The sequence below is a fragment of the Pinus tabuliformis genome, chromosome 9 (genome assembly GCF_031772625.1).
Source record: "Pinus tabuliformis cultivar Carrire ecotype Pingquan chromosome 9, CPIR1, whole genome shotgun sequence".
Lineage (NCBI taxonomy): Eukaryota > Viridiplantae > Streptophyta > Pinopsida > Pinales > Pinaceae > Pinus > Pinus tabuliformis.
In genome coordinates this window covers 1940419146-1940443078 of record NC_142307.1, presented here as the reverse complement: position 1 = coordinate 1940443078, position 23933 = coordinate 1940419146, and the positions used below count along the sequence as shown (strand labels likewise).

At 37.3% G+C, this 23933-nt stretch overlaps 1 protein-coding gene across 5 annotated transcripts; it reads left to right on the top strand.

Moving 5' to 3' along the window:
* Positions 1 to 437: 437 nt before the first annotated feature.
* LOC149156730 (UPF0496 protein At3g19330-like) lies at positions 438 to 22548 on the top strand. Of its 5 annotated transcripts, none has more exons than XM_089438493.1 (5): positions 442 to 816; positions 20125 to 20294; positions 20444 to 20499; positions 20621 to 20725; positions 21457 to 22547. In XM_089438493.1, exons 4-5 carry the CDS (start codon positions 20674 to 20676, stop codon positions 22419 to 22421), a joined length of 1017 nt encoding a protein of 338 aa, XP_089294619.1. In that variant the 5' UTR covers positions 442 to 816; positions 20125 to 20294; positions 20444 to 20499; positions 20621 to 20673; the 3' UTR covers positions 22422 to 22547. The 5 variants fall into 5 exon arrangements, 4 of the variants coding, with proteins under 4 accessions (XP_089294620.1, XP_089294619.1, XP_089294618.1 ...); XM_089438492.1 differs by having other exon boundaries at positions 20444 to 20517; XM_089438491.1 differs by having other exon boundaries at positions 20444 to 20725.
* The last annotated feature ends 1385 nt before the right edge of the window (positions 22549 to 23933 follow it).

Genomic DNA, 23933 nt, shown 5'->3' with positions numbered 1-23933 from the left:
ACATTATAATTATAATTATAATTATATGTAATTTTTTCTAATTCCACAATATAAATAATTAATTATTTTAACATCATAACAATTTCAATACCTAATTTATAATTATTAACTAATTATTTTAATATTATAACAATGTCAATACCTGATTTATAATTATTAACTAATTATATAAATTTATTTCGTATACCATTTAAATTTCCTCTTACTTTAATTATGTAGAAATAATTATTTATACAAAATATACTTAAAATATATTCAATTTTATTTATTTTTAGTTTCTGATGTAGTACTAGGTAGAGTATAAATAAATAATTACTTTTGGTTTAACTGTCATAGTCTTTTATTTTTATCTTTATTTTACATCATTCCCCACTATCTTTGCCGGTAAAGTATAAACTATTAAAAAGTAAACTGGCAGAAAGGTTAAATCGCGAAATGGAGGCTTATCATCGAAGCAAGCGAACAACCTACCACGAACAGTGCGAGAGGAACATGGAATCTGACAGCGTATTGTTGCGTACAAATATCAACGCGGTATATGGGTTTCATACAAGGGATAAAATCATTGCACTTTCTTCGTTTTTGTGAACATTACCTATGTCTGTAGAATGGCTTGAAATACAGTTTTGATTGACCGTTTCAGCAAGAAATCGGCACAATATCTGGTCTTGTACAGTATCTTCAAAAGCAAAGCTTTACAGATGAATCCGAGGGCGTCCATTCTTCGAAACAGAGGGGTTTCTTGCTGAATATCTTTACAAGAAATGTGCTTCAGCAGGAAAGCTTTGCCGAAAACAGGCCAGCAAGACATCGAAGGTGCACAAATACACTATCTCCTTTCGCTTTAGTTTTTTGACCTCTGGATGTGCATATTTTAATTTATTTGATAATGAATATTTGTTTTTTCCGCCGATTCTATTTGAGAAAATGCAGACTCTAATTTAGTAGGCCAGAATACCTGCATTCTTTTCGAAAAGGAAATGAAATATTAAATATTGGAAATTTCTTTGCTTTTAGCTTTATTGTTTTGCAATAAAGATTAATGGCTATTCATAGTTTCCTTCACTGTAAAAGCAATTTTTTCGTACTTAAGACTCTGGAAAATAACAGAGAAAAATAATTTAGAAAAAGAAAGTACATATAGTATGGAAAAATGTTGATTGAGTTAGAGTTTGATATTCAGTCGACGCGTCAAATTTGAAAGACCAAATTAATTTGTGAAACGCGTTCCATCTACGGACATTGATGACGGGTATTAAAGAGTTTTGACCGGATTTGACGGTCAGACAACCTCGTGTAGAAGGCAATCTACCCGTCAAAATCCACGCCCGATGGGAGCGGACTGCATAGCCTCAATCCCCAGTTCGAATCCGGTGTCGCCTTGTTGCCCGATGGGAAACACATGGCGCAGAGGAATTTACTTTGATTTTAAGAAAGATTTATTGTAAGATCCAAGAATCTGGACATAATCAGCTGTGCAATTAGTGGATATTCGAAGCACTGGGTTCAGAAAAATGTTTGAGAAAAAGAAATTCAGATTTTATTAAAAAACTGGAAAAAAAAATCACTGAGTGCAGGAGAAATTTATTTTATTTTAACAGAGACTTTGTGTAGTCTATGAGAATCTGGTATTAACCAGCAGTATTTTAGAGCAATTAGTAGTCATTTGCGGCATCGGCTTAAGAAAAATGTCTCATAAAAAGAAATTGAGAATTTTATGGAAGAGAAATATAAATTGAGAATTTTATGGAAGAATTGATTATGATTTGAAATAAAGAAAGCCAATATAGCGAAGAATTTTATTTACATTGTTTTACTTTCACAGAGATTTAGTGTGGGTTCTCAGAATCTGGACTGTGGCAATAATTTATAGCAATTAAACGTTATTTGCAGAACCTGCCTCAGAAAATTGTTTGAGAAAAAGAAATTTAATAGAAGAAGATTTATTAAAAAAATTGCGATAAAGAAAAACAATGGTTGCGGGGAGAATCTTAGTGATTTTAGATTATTTTGACAGATACTTACTGTCGGCTCTATGAATATGGACTTAATCACGGGTATAGTAGCAATCAGTCGTTATTAGCAGCATCGGCTTCAGACATATGTAGTCGTTATTAGCAGCATCGGCTTCAGACATATGTTTGACAAAAACAATCAGAAATTTTATGAAAAAAATTATAAAGAATACAGAATAAAGAAAATCCATGGGATTTTTTCCCTATTTTTCTAACAGAGATTTAGTGTAGGCTCGGAGAATCTGGACTTAATCATCAATCATTTCCAGCAGTCGTTCGTTATTTGCAGCAGAGGCATCAAAAGGATACGATGATTTAAGGCAGCGGCATTCAGGGGATTTAAATATAAGCCAGAGTATAGAGCAGCCGTGGAACTCAATCTTATGAGGAGTTTCGAAGACTCCACAGGGTTATCGCCCACGGCAACGAAGAAAAGGGCGAAACATCGAATAATTCTCAACCACGTTTTAACAGACTTCGGGCAGAGCTGCTTTCCCCAGATCAAGAGGGCCAGACTGAGTTACAGTAAAATTAAAAATATTCTTGAACTAGCGCCAACCAGAAGGCATTTTAATGAAAAATGGTTCCCCTGGATTGTTAAAGTGTTTCTTTTGTTTATGGAGTTTGAGAATCCATTTTCCTATCCAGATTCAGAGGCTCATTAGAGTATCGCATTTTGTTTTCAGCAAATGCTTCTGCTGCTGGAGTTGTATGTCATAAAGTTAATAGAAAGTTAAGATTAATCAAGATGTTTAAGAAAGGCTCTTCTTTATAGCTTCCTGGGCTTTGCATTGCAATTGTTCTTGATGCGGTTGTTATTGCAACCCGTTCCCGCGTTGCAATAGTTGCAGCCCCTGTTCCGGTTCCTATTCCAGATAATTTTATTGAGAAATTACAGTCTTTCTACAATTTTACTGAGACACATTGCACGGCTGGATGCTGCAACCAGGAGAACTTATATTTTGAATAAACATCTCGACACCATGAGCCGGATCGTTGCTCGCTTGTACAATGAGGTTCATAATATAAAGTCCTGATCGTATTTTGCCTGCAGATAAAAGATGGCAGGTATCCTACTCAAGAAGTTGTACAACAATTAAGAAAAATTCATTTTAATTTTGCTAAGACATTGGATGAAATTGAAAACCACGTCGATTTGTGTTTGATCAAATATCAACATAACAAGGAAACTCCTTGTTCAAGAAATCAGCATGCAACGACAAGAAGTATGACATTCTGAAACAATCTCAAGGCAATATATTGACTCTCAACTTGAGAACCATTGGTAAAATACTATTGCCGCCATATTTAGTCTATTCTACAGGACTTCCAAAAAACAATCATGGATCTATTTGATTTACTCCTTGTGAGTTTGGGATTTGCAATTGCGTGGATGGATTTCTCCAGTGGCAAACACGCACTGTGCTTTTGAAGTCATAGAGTGGCAAATAGAAAGGCACACTTATCCCTCCTGTGTAGGAAAACCCAAGTCCTAAATCCAATGCCCACATAGCTTTGTATTTGACGTTAAAATAGTTGGTAGTCTCTCACTCTTCCAACGATCTACTTAATTGCCAAGAACAAGAAAGGGCTTTACATTTGACCTCATCATTTTACGGTCACTTGCCCAGTCAGAGTCACAAAAACCAACATGCCCACTGAATTTGATGCCACAGTGTGACGTTTGATTTCAAAAACATAGTTTTCCCTTGCTTGACATAAATGGAGAATTTATTCATTTAAAGTTCAGTTCCAGGAATCCCATAATACATAAAAGTACATATAGGTTAGCTGCTCCTGGCAGGGTACGCTCAGTCAGCCCTTTCTCTATTGACTTGTAAGGCTGTGTAATCATGGGATATAGCGGTCAGATTGACTAATTTACTGGAACCAAACAAATTTTAGGAGTTTTTTCCCACAATGACTGTTAAAGGTTTTTATTAGAACGCTGTGCCTGTGTACAACTGGAGTTACAAAAGATGAGGTACACATTGTGGCCATTCCTGTAATTCTTCTCATGCACTGCTTCCGTCCAAAAAATATTTACATTGAAACTTCCAAAAACATGTAGCTGTTGATGGGCAGGGATACTACTAAACAAATTGTCCTAAAAGAAAAACCATGCCTTGAAGGGGAAGCGTTGTTCATGCCCATCTACCTGTGCTGCAGCTCCCTCTTGTTCCATTTTCTCAGTGGTTAGTACGTGTGGAAGGTCCATTGAACAGCATCAAATCCACAATGGTTTTGGGCAGACTGCTGAGGCTAAATCAGCGAAGCATCCATGGGAAATGCCAAAATTTCAGTCGGGAGATGGAAGTGGCCCACCATTCTGCTAACCAAGGATTGCAGTGTTGGTTTGGCAGAGACCATTTCGACTTTCCTCAATACAGTGTCAAGAAAGCCTTAGTTTTTGCCTCGCTAATGATGTGCTTACCCGCTTAAATGGTGCAGTGGTCATGAACCTGGTTCTTCTCCCTTGTCTAGCTCACAATTCCTTCCTTCCACCAACTCCATTGCTTAGTTGAGGAAGCCACAATTTTAGTTGAGGAAACCACATTTTTGGTGGTCTCCTCAAAATTCCTCTCACAGCGCTTCAAGCCTCTCTAGAGCTCCTCTAAATCACAAACCTCTCTGGAGCTCCTTCAAATCATAGATTATGCGTCACCAACTATGACAGTAACAATGCACCACGGATGGCCGCCTTCGCTGTGAAAAAACCTCCCAATAAAGATGAATTAAATCTTACCTCAGAATCAATCCAAGCTTGTTGCCTATATATTCAGCTTCCCGTATTGCCATATTTACTCCGGCAGATTTCCAAAAATTAGCACATGCGAGACGAAAATCCTTCCAGGTACCTGTATTAACAATCTTGTGGGAGGATTCAATATCCTCAAAGTGTGAGGCAAGATAGTTAATTGATACTCTTACCCTCGATTCTATGCTGCCATTTTACAATGAGTTGTGAGATTTTTTGAGAAGTTTTTCCGGTTTAATTTTATAAATTTGGCCGGAACTTATTGAAATCACAAATTTGATGGGTATTGAAATTACAAATTTGATGGGTAACCTCTGCACAATCGAAGTACTCTGAGGTTTTTCAGAGCGCTCAATCCATATACAGTCAAAAAAAAACTAGTTTAAATAACACAAATCAAGATTTCTCCTCCAATTTTAATACATTCCAACACTAGAAAATCCAAAAAAATCACACTAAAAACTTCTTTTATTCTATAAATACCCAATGCTAATTTATTTGGCCGCCCTCACTGCCAATAAAGATGAACCAAATCTAATTAACCTCGGAATCAGAATCACTCCCAGCTTGTTGACTGCATAGTCAGCTTCCCGTCTTGCCATATTTATTCCAGCAGATTTCCAAAATTTAACAAATGCACGACTAGGCTTCTTCCCAGTACTTGGATTAACAATGTTGTGGAAGTATTTAATATCCTCAAGGGTGAGGTAAGAGAGTTAATTGATACCCTTGCTGTTGATGGTTGGAAAATTGCTCTCAACCACCCCCATTAATCAACTGACAGTAACCATTCTCCGAAGTACACAAGCAGATCGAGCAACTAGTTCTTTTTGTTGCATGGCTCAGATTTTTGTTTTTCACTAAATAAATTGAATTGAATAATTTTAATGAAGCCCACCGGATTAAAATGGTTTAAGGGACCTAGATTTGATTACAATTTTAGTTTGTTGCAGTATTTAAATAGGTCTTTTCTTATGCGACTATATTGGTTTGAAATCATTGACATATATTATTTTTTTAAGACCTACCTATGTTTTTTACATGGCAGTATTGAATTTTTCCAATTTTTTTTTTCAGCACCAGATTTTTATATTCACTTTAGTATTAAGATAGTCCCCAATTGATTCCCCATTTTCCCATCTAATTGTCATTTTTGCTTCCTCCAAGTTTTCTTCCTAAGCTTTGACTCATCTGCCACAATCAATTTGGGCCATGTTCATCCATGTCATCCACATTTTTTAAATATGTTACCAAACAAATGTTTGCTAAAGTTTTCATCGAAAACAAACCAGCTTCAACCAGCGAAATCTCATATGACACTAATGATTTAACTTTGAAGTTACTAGTGATAAGTGTTTTTGAATTCTTTCTACCTATCTTTATTTGTAATGACAAGCTGCTCCCCCAACTTTATACCCATAGAAAACAAACCGAATAAATAACAATCAAAAAAAATTCTCAATACAAATTAATGTGCTGCAAAAAACCGGTACAAAATCGTCCATCTCTATATCACTCATGAAGTTGGTGAATGTTAACTCCAAGCTTGCACTGCGCACCACAAAATTTAGGAAATTAGAATTTTTGTCTCCCCATCCTATCTTGTTTAATTAGTCTTGCTATAAGTTTAATTAATGATATATGTAAAAAAAAATGGTGGTTCATGAGTTTTTATATGGGTGAGGAGATATATGTCAAAAAAAAATTGTGATTCGAGTTTTTATATAGGTCGAGGAGGAGAAAATCCTGGAGCAAAGTGCTGTGGGATGGTCAAAACAAAAATTTATTGGTTGTTAGAGTGTGTTACAAAACATTTATGGGTTGTTAGAGTGTGTTACAGCACAATTTTTTTTTTAAATTTTCCATTTTTCACTATAGTGAATGAACTCAATTTCAGTTTTTAATTTTGTAATTGTTTTACCTCCCGTTAAATCTTAATACAAATTATTTTGGTAGCACTCTCAATCAAAAACTCATTTTCAGTTCCCCTAAAATCTTAATACAAATTATTTTAGTTGTACTCTCAATCAAAAACTCATTTTTCAGTCCGCATAGCATACTTTGTTTGGTGTTGTCACTGTGGATAAATTTCTGGGTTTTATCTTCTGCTTCAAAGTCAATCATCGATTGCATGCTGCCATTTTATTATACTAAGGACGTCTTCACCAAACAGGACCGGGTTTTTTGCTTTTAGATCTTTCTTGGAATTGAGTAATTTCAAATTTAATAGTCTGGAATTTTATTGCTATGAAACATTCTTAATATAAAATACAAGCAATATGAAAATAAATCTCAACATTAACTAAAACCTCTAAAATTTTAATGTTTAAAATCCATTTACGATAATCCCGCCGTATTCTAAAATTCTAATATTCAATAACATGGAATTTTGTTGCCATATCCATAACTCTGACACGATCTAGGGAGGAGACTAGACGGAAGTATTTGGCCAACCATTCTCCTTCCGTGATCCTTTGGATCAAAACTTTCGAACATCTCAAACCTTGAAGGGTAGTTATAATTGCTAAGAGATAAATAGGGATCCGTGATTTTATTGATTGTCCTCCTATGAGCAAAGTCAACCGAGTAGTTAATTTGTGCCACCAACTCTAGCGTGGTTGCCTATATCATTTTTCATTTATCAGGCGTCTAATGAGGAGACAATCTATATCATTTTTCATAGTATCCTGCTGTTAATGAGGAGACCATTTCATTTAGAGGGTAATTTTTTATTTAGGTATAATGAGAAATTAAATGTTTTTTATTTTGTAAAATTTTGATCAAGAAGTATGTCGATCAGGATTTTGAAAGTAAAAATAAACTTAGCATTTTGGAAAATCTTCATAACAATTAAAATTTTATAATTTAACTGACCATTGTAACCTTGATTTTCAAAAATCTCAATCAATTTTTTCCAAAAACATATCAAAAACTAATTATCACCTACTTAAACTAGTCTCTTTCACTCTCCTACAAAGATTATTTTCCTGTACCAACATTGAAGACAGCCGATTTAATTCTTTGTGTATCTATCCAACCAGATTACTCTCTTAAACCGGACAAAGTCTAATTTCCTCCGGATGCGTGTGCAATCATCTCAAGATTGTTTTTTCCCATTCCAATGAATTGGGTTGCAAAGTCAACCAGTTGTTAATTTGTGCCTCCAACTCTCAAGTGTGGTTGGTTATATCATTTTGCATAAAGTTTATAATTATATTTGAGTCTCTTCCAAAGATCATTAATTCCTTCTGTATCCATGCAACCAGATTACTATCCTAAACCAAAGTCCAAGACAAAGTCTCATCCTGCGTCTGCAACCATCCCTTCTTTTGGTTGTTTTTTTCCCATTCCAATGAATTGGGTTTTACCTGTGATAAACGTCCTTCGGTTGTTTTCGGCCACTCGTCCTATGCAAGTTTTTCTTCTTTTTCTAGATTAATAATGTTACCAAGATTAAAATGTCATTTTCTCCTTCAACAATAATATTTTAAGAAAATTCAGAAGTAAAAATGTAATGTCTTTTTTTAAATTATTTTGGAAAAAGATTAATTTTTGTATTTTGAGGCCAATTTTAGAGCTAACGGATACCATTTGATTTTTAGGAGATTAGATTTAGGAAAAGTTATTTGTGTTGTAGTTAAGTTACGCACTCTCTCGTTTGATTTGCATGGAGGTGGTTAAGTTTTGCATGATGGTGATTAAGTGAGGGCCCACGATGGATGACAAATTGGAGGGAAAAGTGCTCCACGAAATCTATGTAAGGAAGACAACTCTCCTAATCTCATTCATTCTTAATTTTTGGTATATCGATTTCTCTTTGGTTGCTCGAGCTGCTTAGCCTAGTCACTGGTTGTTTAGCACGAGTTCTTCAAGCGAACAACACACCCTTTCTTCAGGGGACTTTGAGTGCCACCCTATGAAGGTTTTCTGCATTTCTTGAAGAGGAGGACCTCATTGTGATTCCCAACAGTAGCATTCACTTCCAGGTGGTGCATATTACTGGAGGACGCAGTGAAGAGAGGGTCAAATTGTTGGAGGTGTCTTGCAATGGAGTTTTGGTGTGAGATTTTCTAGAGAGGAGGCTAGGGAGGATTGTTGGCATTTGGGAGAAGTTTTGAAGCTGGAAGAGTGTGCTACTACTCAGGGTGATTTTTCGAACTTTCTGGACCAGCGCAGAGGCAACATTGGGTGTTCAAGTGGAGGGTAGAGTATCAGTCTTTGAAGCTGAACTTAACCGTGGAGGTTAAGAGAAATATTTGGAGAAGTGATTGCTACATTTTCATGAGATTGGAGGAGGATTTCGTTGGGGTTTATTGCATGCCGTTTTCTGGAGCATCTTGGAGGGCATAGGACATATTGGAAGTCGATTTTGAAAGTTCAAAATCCAACCAAACCATTTCTGTGTTTTTTATGGGTTTTTGACAAAGATCCTAGATTTAAAGTTTCATAATTTTCTGAGCACCAGAGGTGGGGTTTTCAGCCGTATCTTTGCAACAGAGAGTGTAGAATTGTTGGGGATTGCGTAGGGCATATTGGAGGTCGAATTTGGGAGTTTGGATTCAACCCAAACCGTTTCTGGGTTTTTCTGGGTTTTTGACAAAGATCCCAAATATAAAGTTTCAACATTTTATGAGCACCAAAGATGGGGTTTCTTGCAGTTCCTTTGCATCTAGTAATGTAGTTTCTAGGGACAACGTAGAGCATTAGAGGAGCAGTAATTTCCAGCTTCGAGATTATTGTTTTACTACCTGAGTCATGTCAAGCTTGCCCTTGAGGCAAGCCCAGGTGCATTTCTCCATATTATTGTACTTGCTCCATTTCATTAATAAAATGGCTCAGCTGGTTCTTATTTCTGGAGTTTACATGGGTGTTTGTTGAATGTTTGAAATTTCCGGTGTTGTATTTGTTATTTGCTTTGCATATCACTACTTTTCCTATTTCGGAACATTACAATGGTATCAAAGCCATAATCTTGGCTCAGCCTGTGGGGAATATTAGAATCAAACAACATGGCAGTGACCTTGAATGAGGTGATGAGGATACAACAAATGATGATTGATGTGGGGGAGAAGTTGATTCATTCCTCAGTTGGGAATTCATACATGATTGCAACTGATGTGGAGTTATTGGGAGAAAACTGGATGGTGTACCAATCATTGGGTCATGGCATTCAGGTGTCCCTCTCCTTTTGGGAATTCTATGAACTAAGGGGCATGCACAAACCAATGGAGATTCAATGGGATTTTGCAGGGATGATGAGGAGCATTAAGGAAGAAGAGGAGGGACTAGTTCAAGGGGGCATGGTTGGCAAAGTGACAGTTGAGCATACATCCATCGATGAGATGCCATCCGTTGTGGAGGTATCCATTGATGAGGTATCCCAGGTGGTGATTGAGATCTCAGGTGATAGTAGCACACCACAGGTTGATGAGGTGTCGAGAAACATCCCACTGTTGATGAGGAGCCAATAGGTATAGAGGCATCCAGATCTATGATAGAGTTGTCGGATGACAATCACCTACATTTGACTGATGAGCATGTCTTGCATGATGGGTTGTCTAGAGAAGAGCAATTGGAGACTCATGTCAAGCCCATGATGGAGAAGGATGTGCAACCATCCTTTGGGCTAGCGAGTGACGAGGGGCAGCATAGAGACCACACGTTGGGATTTCACCACAGTTCGCTTCAAAGACACACTGACATGATCTACAGCGTTATAAGTCCATCCTTACACATTGGATTGACAGAGGTGAAGTTGTCTAGACATACCAAAGGGGATGACCAGGTTAGCAGCATTGTTGGGTCACCTTTGCCCATTGGAGAGAGAGACACAGAACTACCTAGTCAGATCTCATGTGTTGACCTAGGTAGCGGGATGAGACGATCATAGTTGCACAAGATGCAACATCCGCATGTTGGGCTTGTTCTATGTGCTGGAGTTTGTGCATTCGATCCCTCTCTTGGGGTTGGATGGCGAGAGATTTTGAGTTGGTACCCTATGGAGTGGGCTATGGAGATGGTGGTGGACCCGGGTGTAGCTCAGCAGGAGCTTCTAGGCACTAGGGATACCGGAAGCCCAGACTAGCATTGGGATCTAGGTGGGACTACCTATCATTTCCCAGGTATGCCAATTAACTACAACTTGGATGGTACAATTGACCTAGTAGTTGAGCGTGCATATTCGCTAAGGGAGTCTCGGTCAGTACCAGTGGCCAACCAGTTTATGGACATACTCCTTTGGTTGTCTTGGTATGATGATTGTACACAAGATCACGAGGTGATCAACATACTCTGGCAAGAGTTTGTCAGAGGAGGTGGCATTGGCAAGCCACCAGACAGTTTCTTGTTGGAGTTGGGGACTCTTCACTTTTGTATAGGGCACAAAGGATGCAGAGGAGCATAGCAGTGATGGCATCACTACTGACACATAGGGAGATTCGCTCCTCGGATCCCTCAGGGAGGATTTGGAGGGGAGATCCCCTCATCAGAGAGCATGGTGATGCGAGGGTGGAGGTGATGATACATGTCGGGTGCAGGCCGACGCATATGGACTTAACTTTAGGTCATCACATCCAGGGATGGGTAGGAGCATCTAGCGTGGAGCAGTGGCATTAGGGGACTTTTGACGTCTAAAATGGGTCTCGTAAGAAAAATATACAACCAAAATAAACTTTATAATAACAAATAGGATTCAAGATGATGATGTCAACCATGGGGGATGATTCACCATTTTTGGAGTAAAAAAGTAAAAAGATTAAAATAAAATAAAATAATAAAACTACTTTTTCAACTCGTATTTTCAACTTATCTCCCTATGGGTTTACTCAAATTTCGAGCAGAAACACTCGTTGGATGCGTAATTTGATTCATCATCCAAGGAGTACCCATGTTGCATACTTTCGATGGACCCTCCTACAAGAAAAATGAGAAATACATGAAAAAAACGTGAAATCATGTTTTTTCATGTGTTTCTCATTTTTCGTGTAGGAGGGTCCATCGAAAGTATGCAACATGGGTACTCCTTGGATGATGAATCAAATTAGGCATCCAACGAGTGTTTCCGCTCGAAATTTGAGTAAACCGTTAGGGAGATAAGTTGAAAATACGAACTGAAAATAATAATAATAATAATAATAATAATAAATAAAAATAAATAAATTAATTAATTAATTAAAAAAAAATAAAAAAATAATAATAATACATAATAAATAAAATAAATAAATAAATAAATCTTTTTTCCCTCTAAAATTTGATGATGTCATCTAATCTTATTTTATTATTTCCACTATTATTTTATAATTTTCTTAGGAGGCCCATTTTAGACCTCAAAAGTCCCCTAATGTTTGCAGATGGACATGGAGACACATTGGGGTGTGTCATAGTGTATTGAATTGGGCTGAGGAGTGGGAGTTCCTCACATCGCATTGAGTACATGCAAGGAGTGACAGATGTAGTGACACAAGTGGGAAATAAGATGCTACAGGATGGTATAACAGTAGTCGGGAGTATCCAGTGGTGTATCGGGACAGGTTGCAACAAACAATGGCATGTCATGGTGTGTGGCGATACTGGGTGGTATGTAGTGGCAGATGATACAGCGCAACGGGCACTTGGAGTGTTGCCTCCCAGGAGACTTATGGACTAAGGCATTACATGTGCCATTGGATGTAGACCACCTAGGATCAATTAGGACACTATTGAGCATCTAGGTACACCATGTTTAGTGGAGACAGGGCTTCGAGGGGGTTATCAGCAGATCCGAGACAAAGAGGGGGTCATCCATAGGATTACTCTTGAGCATTCCAAAATACTCTTGATCATACTCTTTGGGACATACCCACCCATCATCCTCCAGTGTTTCTTACAATCGCAGAGGGTTTGGTTGTTGCCCTTTGACACTCTCCATTCAATTAATAGGGCATGCGAGGCTCAATCTAGGCAATTGGATGAGACACCGTGTGTCATGGGCCGAAAGGAGACTCTCCAGTTGAGACACTTGGTAGGTGCACAAGTTGACGGTTACAGGCTTAGGGATGGCATGGTTGATTGTCGAGGTAGCATATGTTCCACCCCTAGGCTCACACTTGGGGAGGTGACCGATAGGGAGATACATGGTGCTTTTTCAGCTGGACAGCTTAAAGCATTAGGTGAGCATGAGGTGCAGAGGATGGTAGTCCTTGTTGGCAGGATGATGCCTAGGATTCCGGTAGTACCCGGGCACATCATCAGGAGCTGGGATAGTAGATCTCATTGTGTGATTTGGCAGGCACAAAGTAGTTGGATATTCGCGGCACAGGTTCTTGATGCTTGGTGCCTACCTATTGGATACCTACATGAGGTAGAGACAAGGCACAGAAGGGTCCCAACAACTAGCACCATATCACAGTGACAAATAGAGAGAATTGGGGGTTATGGACCTCCAGTATGGTTATGGGATCCAGGGATCTAGTGGATTGGTGGGATACTCCACTCCTCAGTGAGCATGGTCGAGATGATAGGCGGACTGATTCATTCACAGGCGGACACATGGGGGGTCACTGAAGCCCTCACCATAGGATGAGGCAGATTGTTGCTCAGGATTGGGGCGAGCCATGGAGTGATAGGTGCCGACATTGTTGAGTCGCTTTGGCAAGATTGGCCTAGACTCTATCATCGCATCGATTATGGCCGAGAGTTATGGGAGAGGAGGCTCTGGTATGAGCATGGTAGGATGTTAGTCATTACCAGAGTGTCACGATGTCAGCAGGATAGGTTCCTTCTGTGACGAGCAGGGGATTCTAGCATAACAGGGCTGAGTAGTTCAACTACCTGTAGAGGTGAGCGGGTTTCTAAAAGGAAGGGTCATCCAGATCTTCCATTTGGTTTCCATGATTCACTGATGGTGTGGGAGACTTCATCAGCATGGCAAGATGGCCAACAAGAGGATTGTAGGAGGAGCTCATGTGTGGGATGCTTCATTCACATGGGGATTGAGTTATATCTTCAAGGGCCTACAATTAGAGTGCATGGGGTGGACTATTCAGTAGGGCAACTTCATGAGGATTTGGATGGAGTTTCACATCGTCAGGATGCTCTACATTTTGGTAGTAGACAAAGGGTTTCTAATGCCCCTGTCTGGTAGGATAGTGAGTGGAGAAAGGGGTGCTTCATGTTGATCAGGTTGGCTTGGGATCCTAGTATCGAGGGGCTTCTTCACTATAGGATAGTACAACGATCAAAGACAATCCAATGGCATATTTGGAACCCTGGTGAAGTTTGCAGTGATAGTGGGGATCCACAGTCAGAGAGGGGGCTTGTTTAGGCACTACTTGAGGACAAGCAATTTTAGGTGTATTGGAGGAGCTTGTTAGATGAGGACGCTACTTGGGAGGGCGAGCACATACTTGAACATCAAGCACTGAAATTTCTTGGGGACAAGCAACATTTGGGAGGGGAGGACTGTAATGTCCCTTCCTAAATCATTTTGAAACATGAATTTTTTTGTATTATGGGGCCAATGTTGGAGCTAATGGACCCCATTTGATTTTTTTAGGAGATCAGAGTTAGGGAAATTTATTTGTGTTGTAGTTAAGTTACGCACTCCCTAGTTCAATTTGCATGGAGGTGGTTAAGTTTTGCATGATGATGATTAAGTGAGGGCCCACGATGGAGGAAAAATTGGAGGGAAAAGTGTTCCACGAAATCTATATAAGGAAGGCAGCTCTCCTCATCGCATTCATTCATATTTTTTGGTATATTGATTTCCCTTTGGTTTCTCAAGTTGCTTTGTCGAGTCACTGGCTATTTAGCACGAGTTCTCCAGGCGAAGAGTTCACCCTTTCTTCGGGGGACTTCGAGTGCCACCCTAGGAAGGTTTTATGCATTTCTTGAGGAGGAGGACCTCATTGTGATTCCCAACAATAGCATTCACTTCCAGGTGGTGCATATTACTGGAGGACACAGTGAAGAGAGGATCGAATTGTTGGAGGTGTCTTGTAGTGGAGTTTCGGTGTGAGATTTTCCAGAGAGGAGGCTAGGGAGGATTGTTGGCATTTGGGAGAAGTTTTGGAGCTGGAAGAGTGTGCTACTACTCAGGGTGATTTTTCACACTTCCTAGGCCAACGCAGAGGCTGACCAACACTAGGTGTTCATGTGGTGGGTAGAGTATCAGTCTTTGAGGCTGAACTTTACTGTGGAGGTTAAGGGAAATATTTGGAGAAGTGATTGCTGCATTTTCATGAGATTGGAGGAGGATTTCATTGGGGTTTATTGCAGGTCGTTTTCTGGAGCAGCTTGGAGGGTGTAGGACATATTGGAGGTCGATTTTGAAAGTTCAAAATCCGATCAAACCATTTCTGGGTTTTTTTTTGGGTATTCGATAAGGATCCTAGATATAAAGTTTCATAATTGTTTGAGCACCGGAGGTGGGGTTTTCAGGGTATCTTTACAGCAGACAGTGCAGAATTGTAGGGGATTGCATAAGGCATATTGGAGGCCAAATTTGCGAGGTTGGATTCAGTCCAAATCGTTTCTGGGTTTTTCTGGGATTTTGACAAGGATCCCAAATATAAAGTTTTAGCATTTTATGAGCACCAAAGATAGGGTTTCTTGCAGTTCATTTCTAGCTAGTACTGTAGTTTCTAGGGACAACGCAGAGCATTAGAGGAGCAGTCATTTCTAGCTTCGAGATTATTGTTTTATCACCTGAGTCATGTCAATCTTGCCCTTGAGGCAAGCCCAGGTGCATTTATCCATATTATTGTACTTGCTCCATTTCATTAATAAAATGGCTAGTTGGTTCTTATTTCTAGAGTTTACAAGGGTGTTTGCTTAATGTTTGAAATTTTTCGTTGTTGTATTTGTTATTTGCTTTGCATATCACTACTTTTCCTATTTCAGAACATTACACAAAATTACGATGCCGTTTTCTCTTTCAACAACATTATTCTATAATGATATATATTTTATTAGAATGTGTTTTTTTCCTTTTTAACCACATATATATTTTGTTAGGATGTGTTTTTCTATCTAGACAACATCATTTTATAGTAATATACATGTTATTAAAATGTGTGTGCTTTTTTTGGTGTTAACATCACTATATAGAGAGAAAATATATAGAATATATATTAATGTATTAGATAAACAAAACATTTGATATTTTTGTTTTAGTTTAAACAAGCCACAATTTAGTCCTAATAACAATAGAAATTATGGCATGATTTTGAGAAAATTTAAAATATTTTTTTGAAATTTGTGTTAGAGTTGTCAAGCTTCAGGATTTTGGGTGCCCCAAGGGTTCTTGATGGCATTGAATCCATTTCTGCCATAAAAAATGATTTAAACACTCCCACAGTCATAAATTTTTAAGAATTTTTCAGGGCGAGAAATTCATTGTCTAGGCCAAATTGTGGCCTCGTTAGACAAAACCCATATTTTATACCTTGCTATTGCCCACCACTTTAATATGCACCAACTCTACCATGATTATATCCTTTCATTTTTCCTTCTTTCTTCCTTAAAAAACACAACTTTATAGAAAATGCTCCTTATAATTCAAGTGGTCTCAATGCTTACATACATAACTACCCTTTCTCCTAGTAAATATTATTCCTCCTCCAACATAGATCCAATACTTCGCAATTAACCATCCTCCTCAACATGTATTGTCACGATGTAGAAAATAAAAATGCCACATACGATAACCACTTCAATAAGGAGTGCACCACATCTAACACCTAGTTTAAGGTCAAGCAACCACTTGCAGAAAGTTATCCAAACACCCTACATCTCATGAAGGCATCCCTACATGTGGTGCAGAAAGCCCAAACTTTGTTGGTTTTCCCCACATTGGGGTTTCCAGGGTGAAACCGTGTCAAAATATTTTAACATGCTTGGTTTTCAGATTAATTTATTTATGTTGTGCATGTTCAGTTAGGAACCTAGTGGATTGGTGTCATATAATTCAGGTCTAAAAGTTCATTTTTATTTATGTTATGAGAATAATTTTATTGGGCATAAAATTTGACCTCGGTTCAAGAAATCTAACATGGTATCAGAGTTGTAGTCTTTAAGTATGAAACCAAGGGTGTTTGACACAGGTACCAGCTCAAAGGAGTTAATGCTTTCAATAAACAAGAGGGAGAGATTCATATTGAGTAGTCGAAGGGCTTTGAGATGCATGGGAGGGATTTCCATGTGTGCAGATTGAAGAGAGCATTGTATGGACTCAAGCAGGCTCCTAGCGCATGGTATTCCATTACTTTCAGGGCATGGGCTTCAACAAGAGTGAAGCAGACCCAAACCTACACTACTTTCAGGTCAGGGGAGAGCCTCTCATTTTGGCACTTTATGTGGATGGCCTATTTCTCATAGGTTGTGAGAAGATCATAACATAATGCAAGAGAGATCTAACAATAGAGTTCAAGATGAAAGATTCAGGGTTGATGCACTATTTTCTAGGTTTGGAGGTGTGACAGAGAGATGGAGAGATCTTCCTAGGATAGGGGAAGTACACAGTTGAAATCCTAAAGTGATTTAGGATGCATGATTGCAAACCCATGTCTACGCCAGTAGTGATCGACTAGAGAAAGATCGATGCTTCTAGATCAGAAGCAGTAATAATACCCTACATTATAGACAACTGATTAGCTCTCTCATGTATCTCGTCAACAATAAACCGGATATTTTTCTTGAAGTTAACACACTAAATTAGTTCATGATAGAGCCAAAACGAGTTAACTGGGTGGATGCAAAGTATGTGTTGAGATACCTTTGAGGCACAATTGAGTATGGGCTGAGATATACTCAAATGGATGGAGTGAAGTTGGAGGGGTACACCGATGTTTATTGGGCAGGTAGTACAACTAATAGAAAAAGCACTTATGGGAATTGTTTCAGCTTGGGATCAAGAGAAATTTCTTGGTTCAACAAGAAGCAGAAGTCAGTTGCTTTAAGTGTTGCTAAGGCCAAGTACATGGCTGCAGCCTGCCAGTTTGGCCGCTTGTGAAACAATTAGGCTTCAAAAGCTTCTTGTGGTACTCTTTGATCAAGAGATGGAGTTGACTTTCATTCACTATGATAATCAGAGTTGTATCAAGCCCTCGAAGAATCGAGTGTTCCATGACAAGTTGAAACACATTCATATCAAGTACCATTTCGTTCGAGATTATGTGCAGAAGGGGAAAGTACAGTTGCAATATGAAACAAGTGAGCAAGTAGCATACATCCTGGCCATGGCTTTGATGAAGGGAAAATTTGTGTTCTTCAGAGACAAGTTTAAGGTAGTGTAGAACTTCTTCCTCACTAAGGAGTGTTGAAATTGTAGCTTGGTAGGTGATTTTGCATTGGTCAAGTGCCATGACATGCAGTGAATCACCAAAATTCTCTCACAACAAAATTATTTAATTATTTCCTAAGTTTGGACCTTAGGCATAAAGTCACTAATTAAAATTTTTAACTTTATTGGCCAACTTTTATAAAGTTAAAAAGGTCAACGAAAGATTATATCATGACTGTAGATCTCAAGTGTGGAGATGTAGTCTAAGCACTCCATCGCTTTGGAAATTAGGTCAAAAATTATAAAGAGGGAAATAAGTTGGAGAGGTAGATCAATTTGGCACAAGTGACTGGCTTTTCAGTTGAGAAACAAGAGGTCGAATTCACAATAAGAGAAGACAATGAACAAGTCAAGTTTTAGGGGTAGCAAACTGAGTTTATCTGGGTCATACATGTCAAAATCCTCAAGGTCATATATGTCGAAATTCTCAAGGTCATACTAGCTGAAATTCTCAAGGGCGTATACGCTGAAATTACCAAAGTCATACAAGCTAAAATAATTAAGCCATAAAGGTCGTATTTCTTGAAGTTGTGCAATAACATTTTTTGGGTCAAATAGGCCACACAAGGCAAGGAAATCCTTGAGTAAGGAAATTGTTGAGTATTTTTGTTGTTGTAATTTTTTGAAGTGTATACTTGCTATAATCAAAATTTCCAAGTTAGATAGAATCCCAAAGTTTGTTGGTTTTCTCACATTGAGTTTTCACAGTAAATTGTGTCAAAATATTTTTATGTACTTGGTTTTCTAGTTAGTTTATTTTTGTTAGGAACACAGTTTATTTGGTGTCATAAAATTTATATCTAAAAATTATTTTTTATTTATGTTCTAAGTATAAATGTATTGGACATAAAATCCAACCTGGGTTCAAGAAATCTAACATAAATCAACATTATTTTTGGAAGAAAATCTTGAACAAGTTAACTTTGATGGAAGCTTTGCAACTCTATTCTCTTATCAAAATATTAAGTTGATACCAATAAATTTTGAATGTTCTATGCCATTTTCCATTTCCATAGACGTAGGAAAGATCTTAAAAAAACTTATGGCTGCTATTGTTATTAACTAGCACAACTATATAAAATAAATTGTTGGTAAACAATGATAGGTATCAATTAATATAAACATAAAAAAAACATTTTTGATGAGATTTTAAAAAGTCATAAAAAAAAATTATAAAATATATATATATATACTTTATTTTAAATTATCATAATTATTAATTATATAAAGAATTATTATATAGGTTAAATATATATATGTATATATTAAAAAAGAAAAAAAACATGTAACAAAATTTGTAACCATGGAAATTTACCAACATGACACTTGTTTATATGAATCTTTTTAAAATTAATCAATTTAATTAAAGGGATAAAAAAGACATTACTACTTCGGAGATAAATCTCAACTTGTATATATATATTATCATGAATATTCTAAAATATTTCATGGAAGTCAAATTTCTACCATCCATCTAATAATTATTGATACTTAAATTGTCAATTTGGGTTATCCTTCCGGCAAGTGACATGAATTTTGACACTAATTATTGATAATTAAATTAAAATTCTGAAAATTTTGTTACAAAATATTGATAATTAAATTGTCAGTTTGGGTTATCTTGGATATTTGACACTAATTATTGAGCAGAGAGGCTCATTCTACAGCCCAGTATGATGTTTAACTATGTCCATCCGTCATAAAGTTGAATTTTTGATCATGTAGGACAAAATAAAAATTTAAAAAAATCTAAAAATAAATAAATAACTATATAAAACATTTAAATAATGTCTACTAAAAAAATTGCAAAAGAAATTGGATATCTCTACTCTTGTTAAATCTGTATCTCTAAACTCATGTTAGATCCCTATTTAAGATGGATTTTTGATAATTAAATTAAAATTCTGAAAATCTGTATTGACATAAATATAATTATTAAAAAAAAAAAAAACATTATATTTTATTTTTTATTCAATTTTATTTTTTATTCGATTTTCCTTTATTTTAATTTTATTAAGATTTACATGATGCAGTCATAGGTTACTTAATGAGATTTCAAACGTAAAACAAAAGGGCAAAAAGGTGAAAAGAAATCCAAAATGAAAGCTGGTCATGGAAGCAAGCGTGGAATCTGCCACGAACCATCCAAAATGAAAGCTGGTCATGGAAGCAAGCGTGGAATCTGCCACGAACCGGTCGAGAGGTAAATGGAATTGGCAACTATCTGACTGCGTATTTATTCTATAGATGTCAACGCGGTACATAGTTAATCACAAGATACATCATCGCGGTCTCTTACGCTCGAGAGGTAAATGGAATTTACAACTATTTGACTGCGTATTTATTCTACAGATGTCAACGTGGTACATAGTTAATCACAAGGGACATCATCGCGGTCTCTTAAGTTTGTGAGTATGCGTGTTGAGGTGTGTTTGAAATGGCTTCTTGATTGACTCTTCCAGCACGAAATCGACACTGTATCTATTCCTGTCCACTATTTATCTTCATAATGCTTTACATATGAATCAGACTGCGTCCATTCTCAGAAACAGCGGGCTTTATTGCTGAAATTTTTACAAGAAATGTTCTCCAGCTGGAAAGCTTGGGTGAAAATAGGCCAGCCAGGCATCGAAGGTGCACAAATACATGCTCTCCTTTAGTTTTAGTTATTGCACCTCTGGTTGTGCATATTTAATTTATTTGATATTGAATATTTGTTTCTTTCTTCGATTATGCTTGAGAAAACGCAGGCTTTAATTTCTACGGCCAGAATGTCTGCATTTTTTAAGAATATCTAGGGCATCAGCTTCAGAAAAATGACTGAGAAAAAGAAATTGAGAATTTTATGGAGGAATGTTGATTGAAAATTGGAATAAAGAAAGCCAATATGAGCAAGATAATTTTAATTATGACATGTTATTTTATTTCAGCAGAGATTTAGTGTGGACTCTGAGAATCTGGACTTAATTAGCAATAATTTATATCAATTAGACGTTATTTGCAGAATCTGCTTCAGAAAATTGTTTGAGAAAAAGAAATTTAATGGAAGAAAAATTATTTAAAAAATGCATTATAGACAAATAATATTTGCAGGAGAATCGAGAATCTTTGTCTTTTAGTTTATTTTGACAGGGATTTAGTGTAAGCTCACTGAATATGGACTCGATCAGCGGTATTATAGCAATTAATCGTTATTAGCAGCATCGGCTTCAGAGCTGTGTGACAAAAATAAATTATGAGAATTAATTTAAAGAAAATCCATGTGTAGAGCTTTTCTCTATTGCTATAACAGAGATTTAGTGTGAGTTCTGAGAATATGGATTTAATCATCAATCATTTATATAGCAGTTGGTCATTATTTGCAGCAACGGCATCAAAATCATCCGATGATTTAGGGCAGGAGCGTTCAGGGGATTTAAATGTAAGCCACGAGTTTAGAGCAGCCGTGGGAACTGAATCTTATGAGGAGTTTCGAAGCAAACTCCACGATGTTATCGCCCACAGCCACGAAGAAAACTGTGAAACATCGGACAATTCTCAGCCCCGTTATAGCAGATTTGTAGCTGAGCTGCTTTCGCCAGATCAGGAATCTGTAAATGCAATTCTCCAACAGACAATTCTTGTTACGAGACCGGAGTTCGGCAAAATGGTTTCTGGTTATTTTAGCAACGGCGAATATGTTTATAGGCTTTGCAGCCGTCTTCTTGATAGCATCCACAGGGCCAGAGATAGTTACAGTAAAATTAGGACCATTATTGAAGTAGCGCCAACTGCAGGGGATTTTAGCGAAGAACAGTTCCATTGGACTGTGAAAGAGTTTCATTTGTTTATGGAATTTGAGAATCCATTTTCCCATCCAGATTCAGAGGCTCTTCAGAGTATCCGCGATTGTTTTCAGCGTTTGTTTCAGCAGTTTGAGCTCTGTAGGGATCAAGTTCGTAGAAAGTTAAAATTAATCAATACGTTTAATAAAGTTTTTTCTTTATGCCTTCAGAAACTACAGTGTGAATCTATAATTTTACTAAGGAAACGCAGTGCACAGCTGGATGTTGCAACCAAGGGAACCTATATTTTGACTAGACATCTGGACACCATGATCCGGCTCGTTCCACGCCTGTACAACGAGGTTGATAATAATAAAGTCCTAATCGGATTTTGCCAGCAGAGAGAAGATGACAAATATTTTATTCAAGAAGTTGTAAAGCAATTAAGAAAAAATTATTTATGTTTTGCTGACACATTGGATGAAATTGAAGTCTATGTATATTTGTGTTTGATCAATATCAACAGAACGAGGAAACAACTTGTTCAAGAAATCCGTATGCAATAACAAGAAGTACGACGTTCTGAAACGATCTCAAGGCAATGTTTTGACTCTCAATCGTCTGTTTAAACTTTAAAATCGTTGGAAAATAATATTGCCACCATATTTAGTGTATTGTACAGGACTGGGAGAAAACAATCATGTATCTATTTGATCTTTTTGGGTTTGGGATTTGCATGGATGGAGTTCTCTAGCAGCAAACTTGCACTGTGCTTTTGAAGTCATAAAGAACGGGTAAATAGAAAAGCAACTTACCCCAATCCCATGTCCTAAATCCGATGCCCACATAGCTTTGTATTTTACGATGAAATAGTTAGTCTCTTACTCTTCCAGGGATCTACTCCATTGCCAAAAACAAGAGAGGGCTTTACATTTGACCTCCTAGTTTTACAGTACCTTGCAATCGACATACGATCAGGTGGCCCAGTCAGACTCACAAAAACCAACACGCCCACTGAATTTGATGCAATGGCGTAGCCTTCGCTTTAAATAACAGAGTTTTTTTGTGGATTGATATAATCTTTTTACTTGGAAATTTAATTCTTATTTGGCTTAGTTGTGATTCTTACTATGTAAAGGAATCTGTTCTTATTAATTAGTTAGGAGTTGTTTAGATCTAGTTATTCCTAGATTGGTCTGTGGTTGAGATATTTTCTCAATCAAGTGATTGTTTGTCCAAGTTACTTTATCTATCGAGATATTTTCTCAACCAAGTGATTGTTTGTCCAAGTTACTTCATCTATCTTCAGAAAACACTAGTTATATTTATATGTAACATTATTTGATATGAACATTGAATTTAGTGTGCATTATTGAATTTTAACTTGGTAACAGAACTTGTTTTGGTAAGCCGGAAACCACTTTGCAGTGTAGGATTGTGGTAAGCCTCGAACCACCTGTGAGAGTGAACTCGACAGAGATTCCTGTAGCCATGGTTTAGGGTAAGCCAACAAAACCTAGACATGGTTAAGGGTGAGCCGAGAAAACCCTAGGCAATGTTGAGGGTAAGCCGAGATAAAACCATGAGCATGGTTATGGATAATCGGAGAAAATTCACATGATGATGATGGAGGGTGATTTGCAGGTAAAGTACAAGTATGCAGTTATAATGGTTGACATAACCATATATGCGAAGGGCATCCAGGTAGACTAGTTGCAACATTTCGGCACCCATGCATTCAGTTGGATGGTTACTCCTAGTAGACTAACAGTTGGGCACCCATGCATTCAGGTGGATGGTTGCTCATTTATATGGACGTTGACATATTTTTTTGTCATGTTTGACCACAACTAGACGTTGCATATTGAAATTGTGACAAGTATTCATTAAGGGCCTGACTTGGAAAGTTAATTCCTACTTGTCTCAGTTGTGACTCTTACTATGTAAAGTAGTTTGTTTCTATTAGTTAGGAGTTGTTTAGATCTAGTTGGTTCCTACATTGGGCTGTGGAGACAACACTAGATGTATTTATATGTAACATTATTTGATATTAATATTGAATTTAGTGTGCATTATTG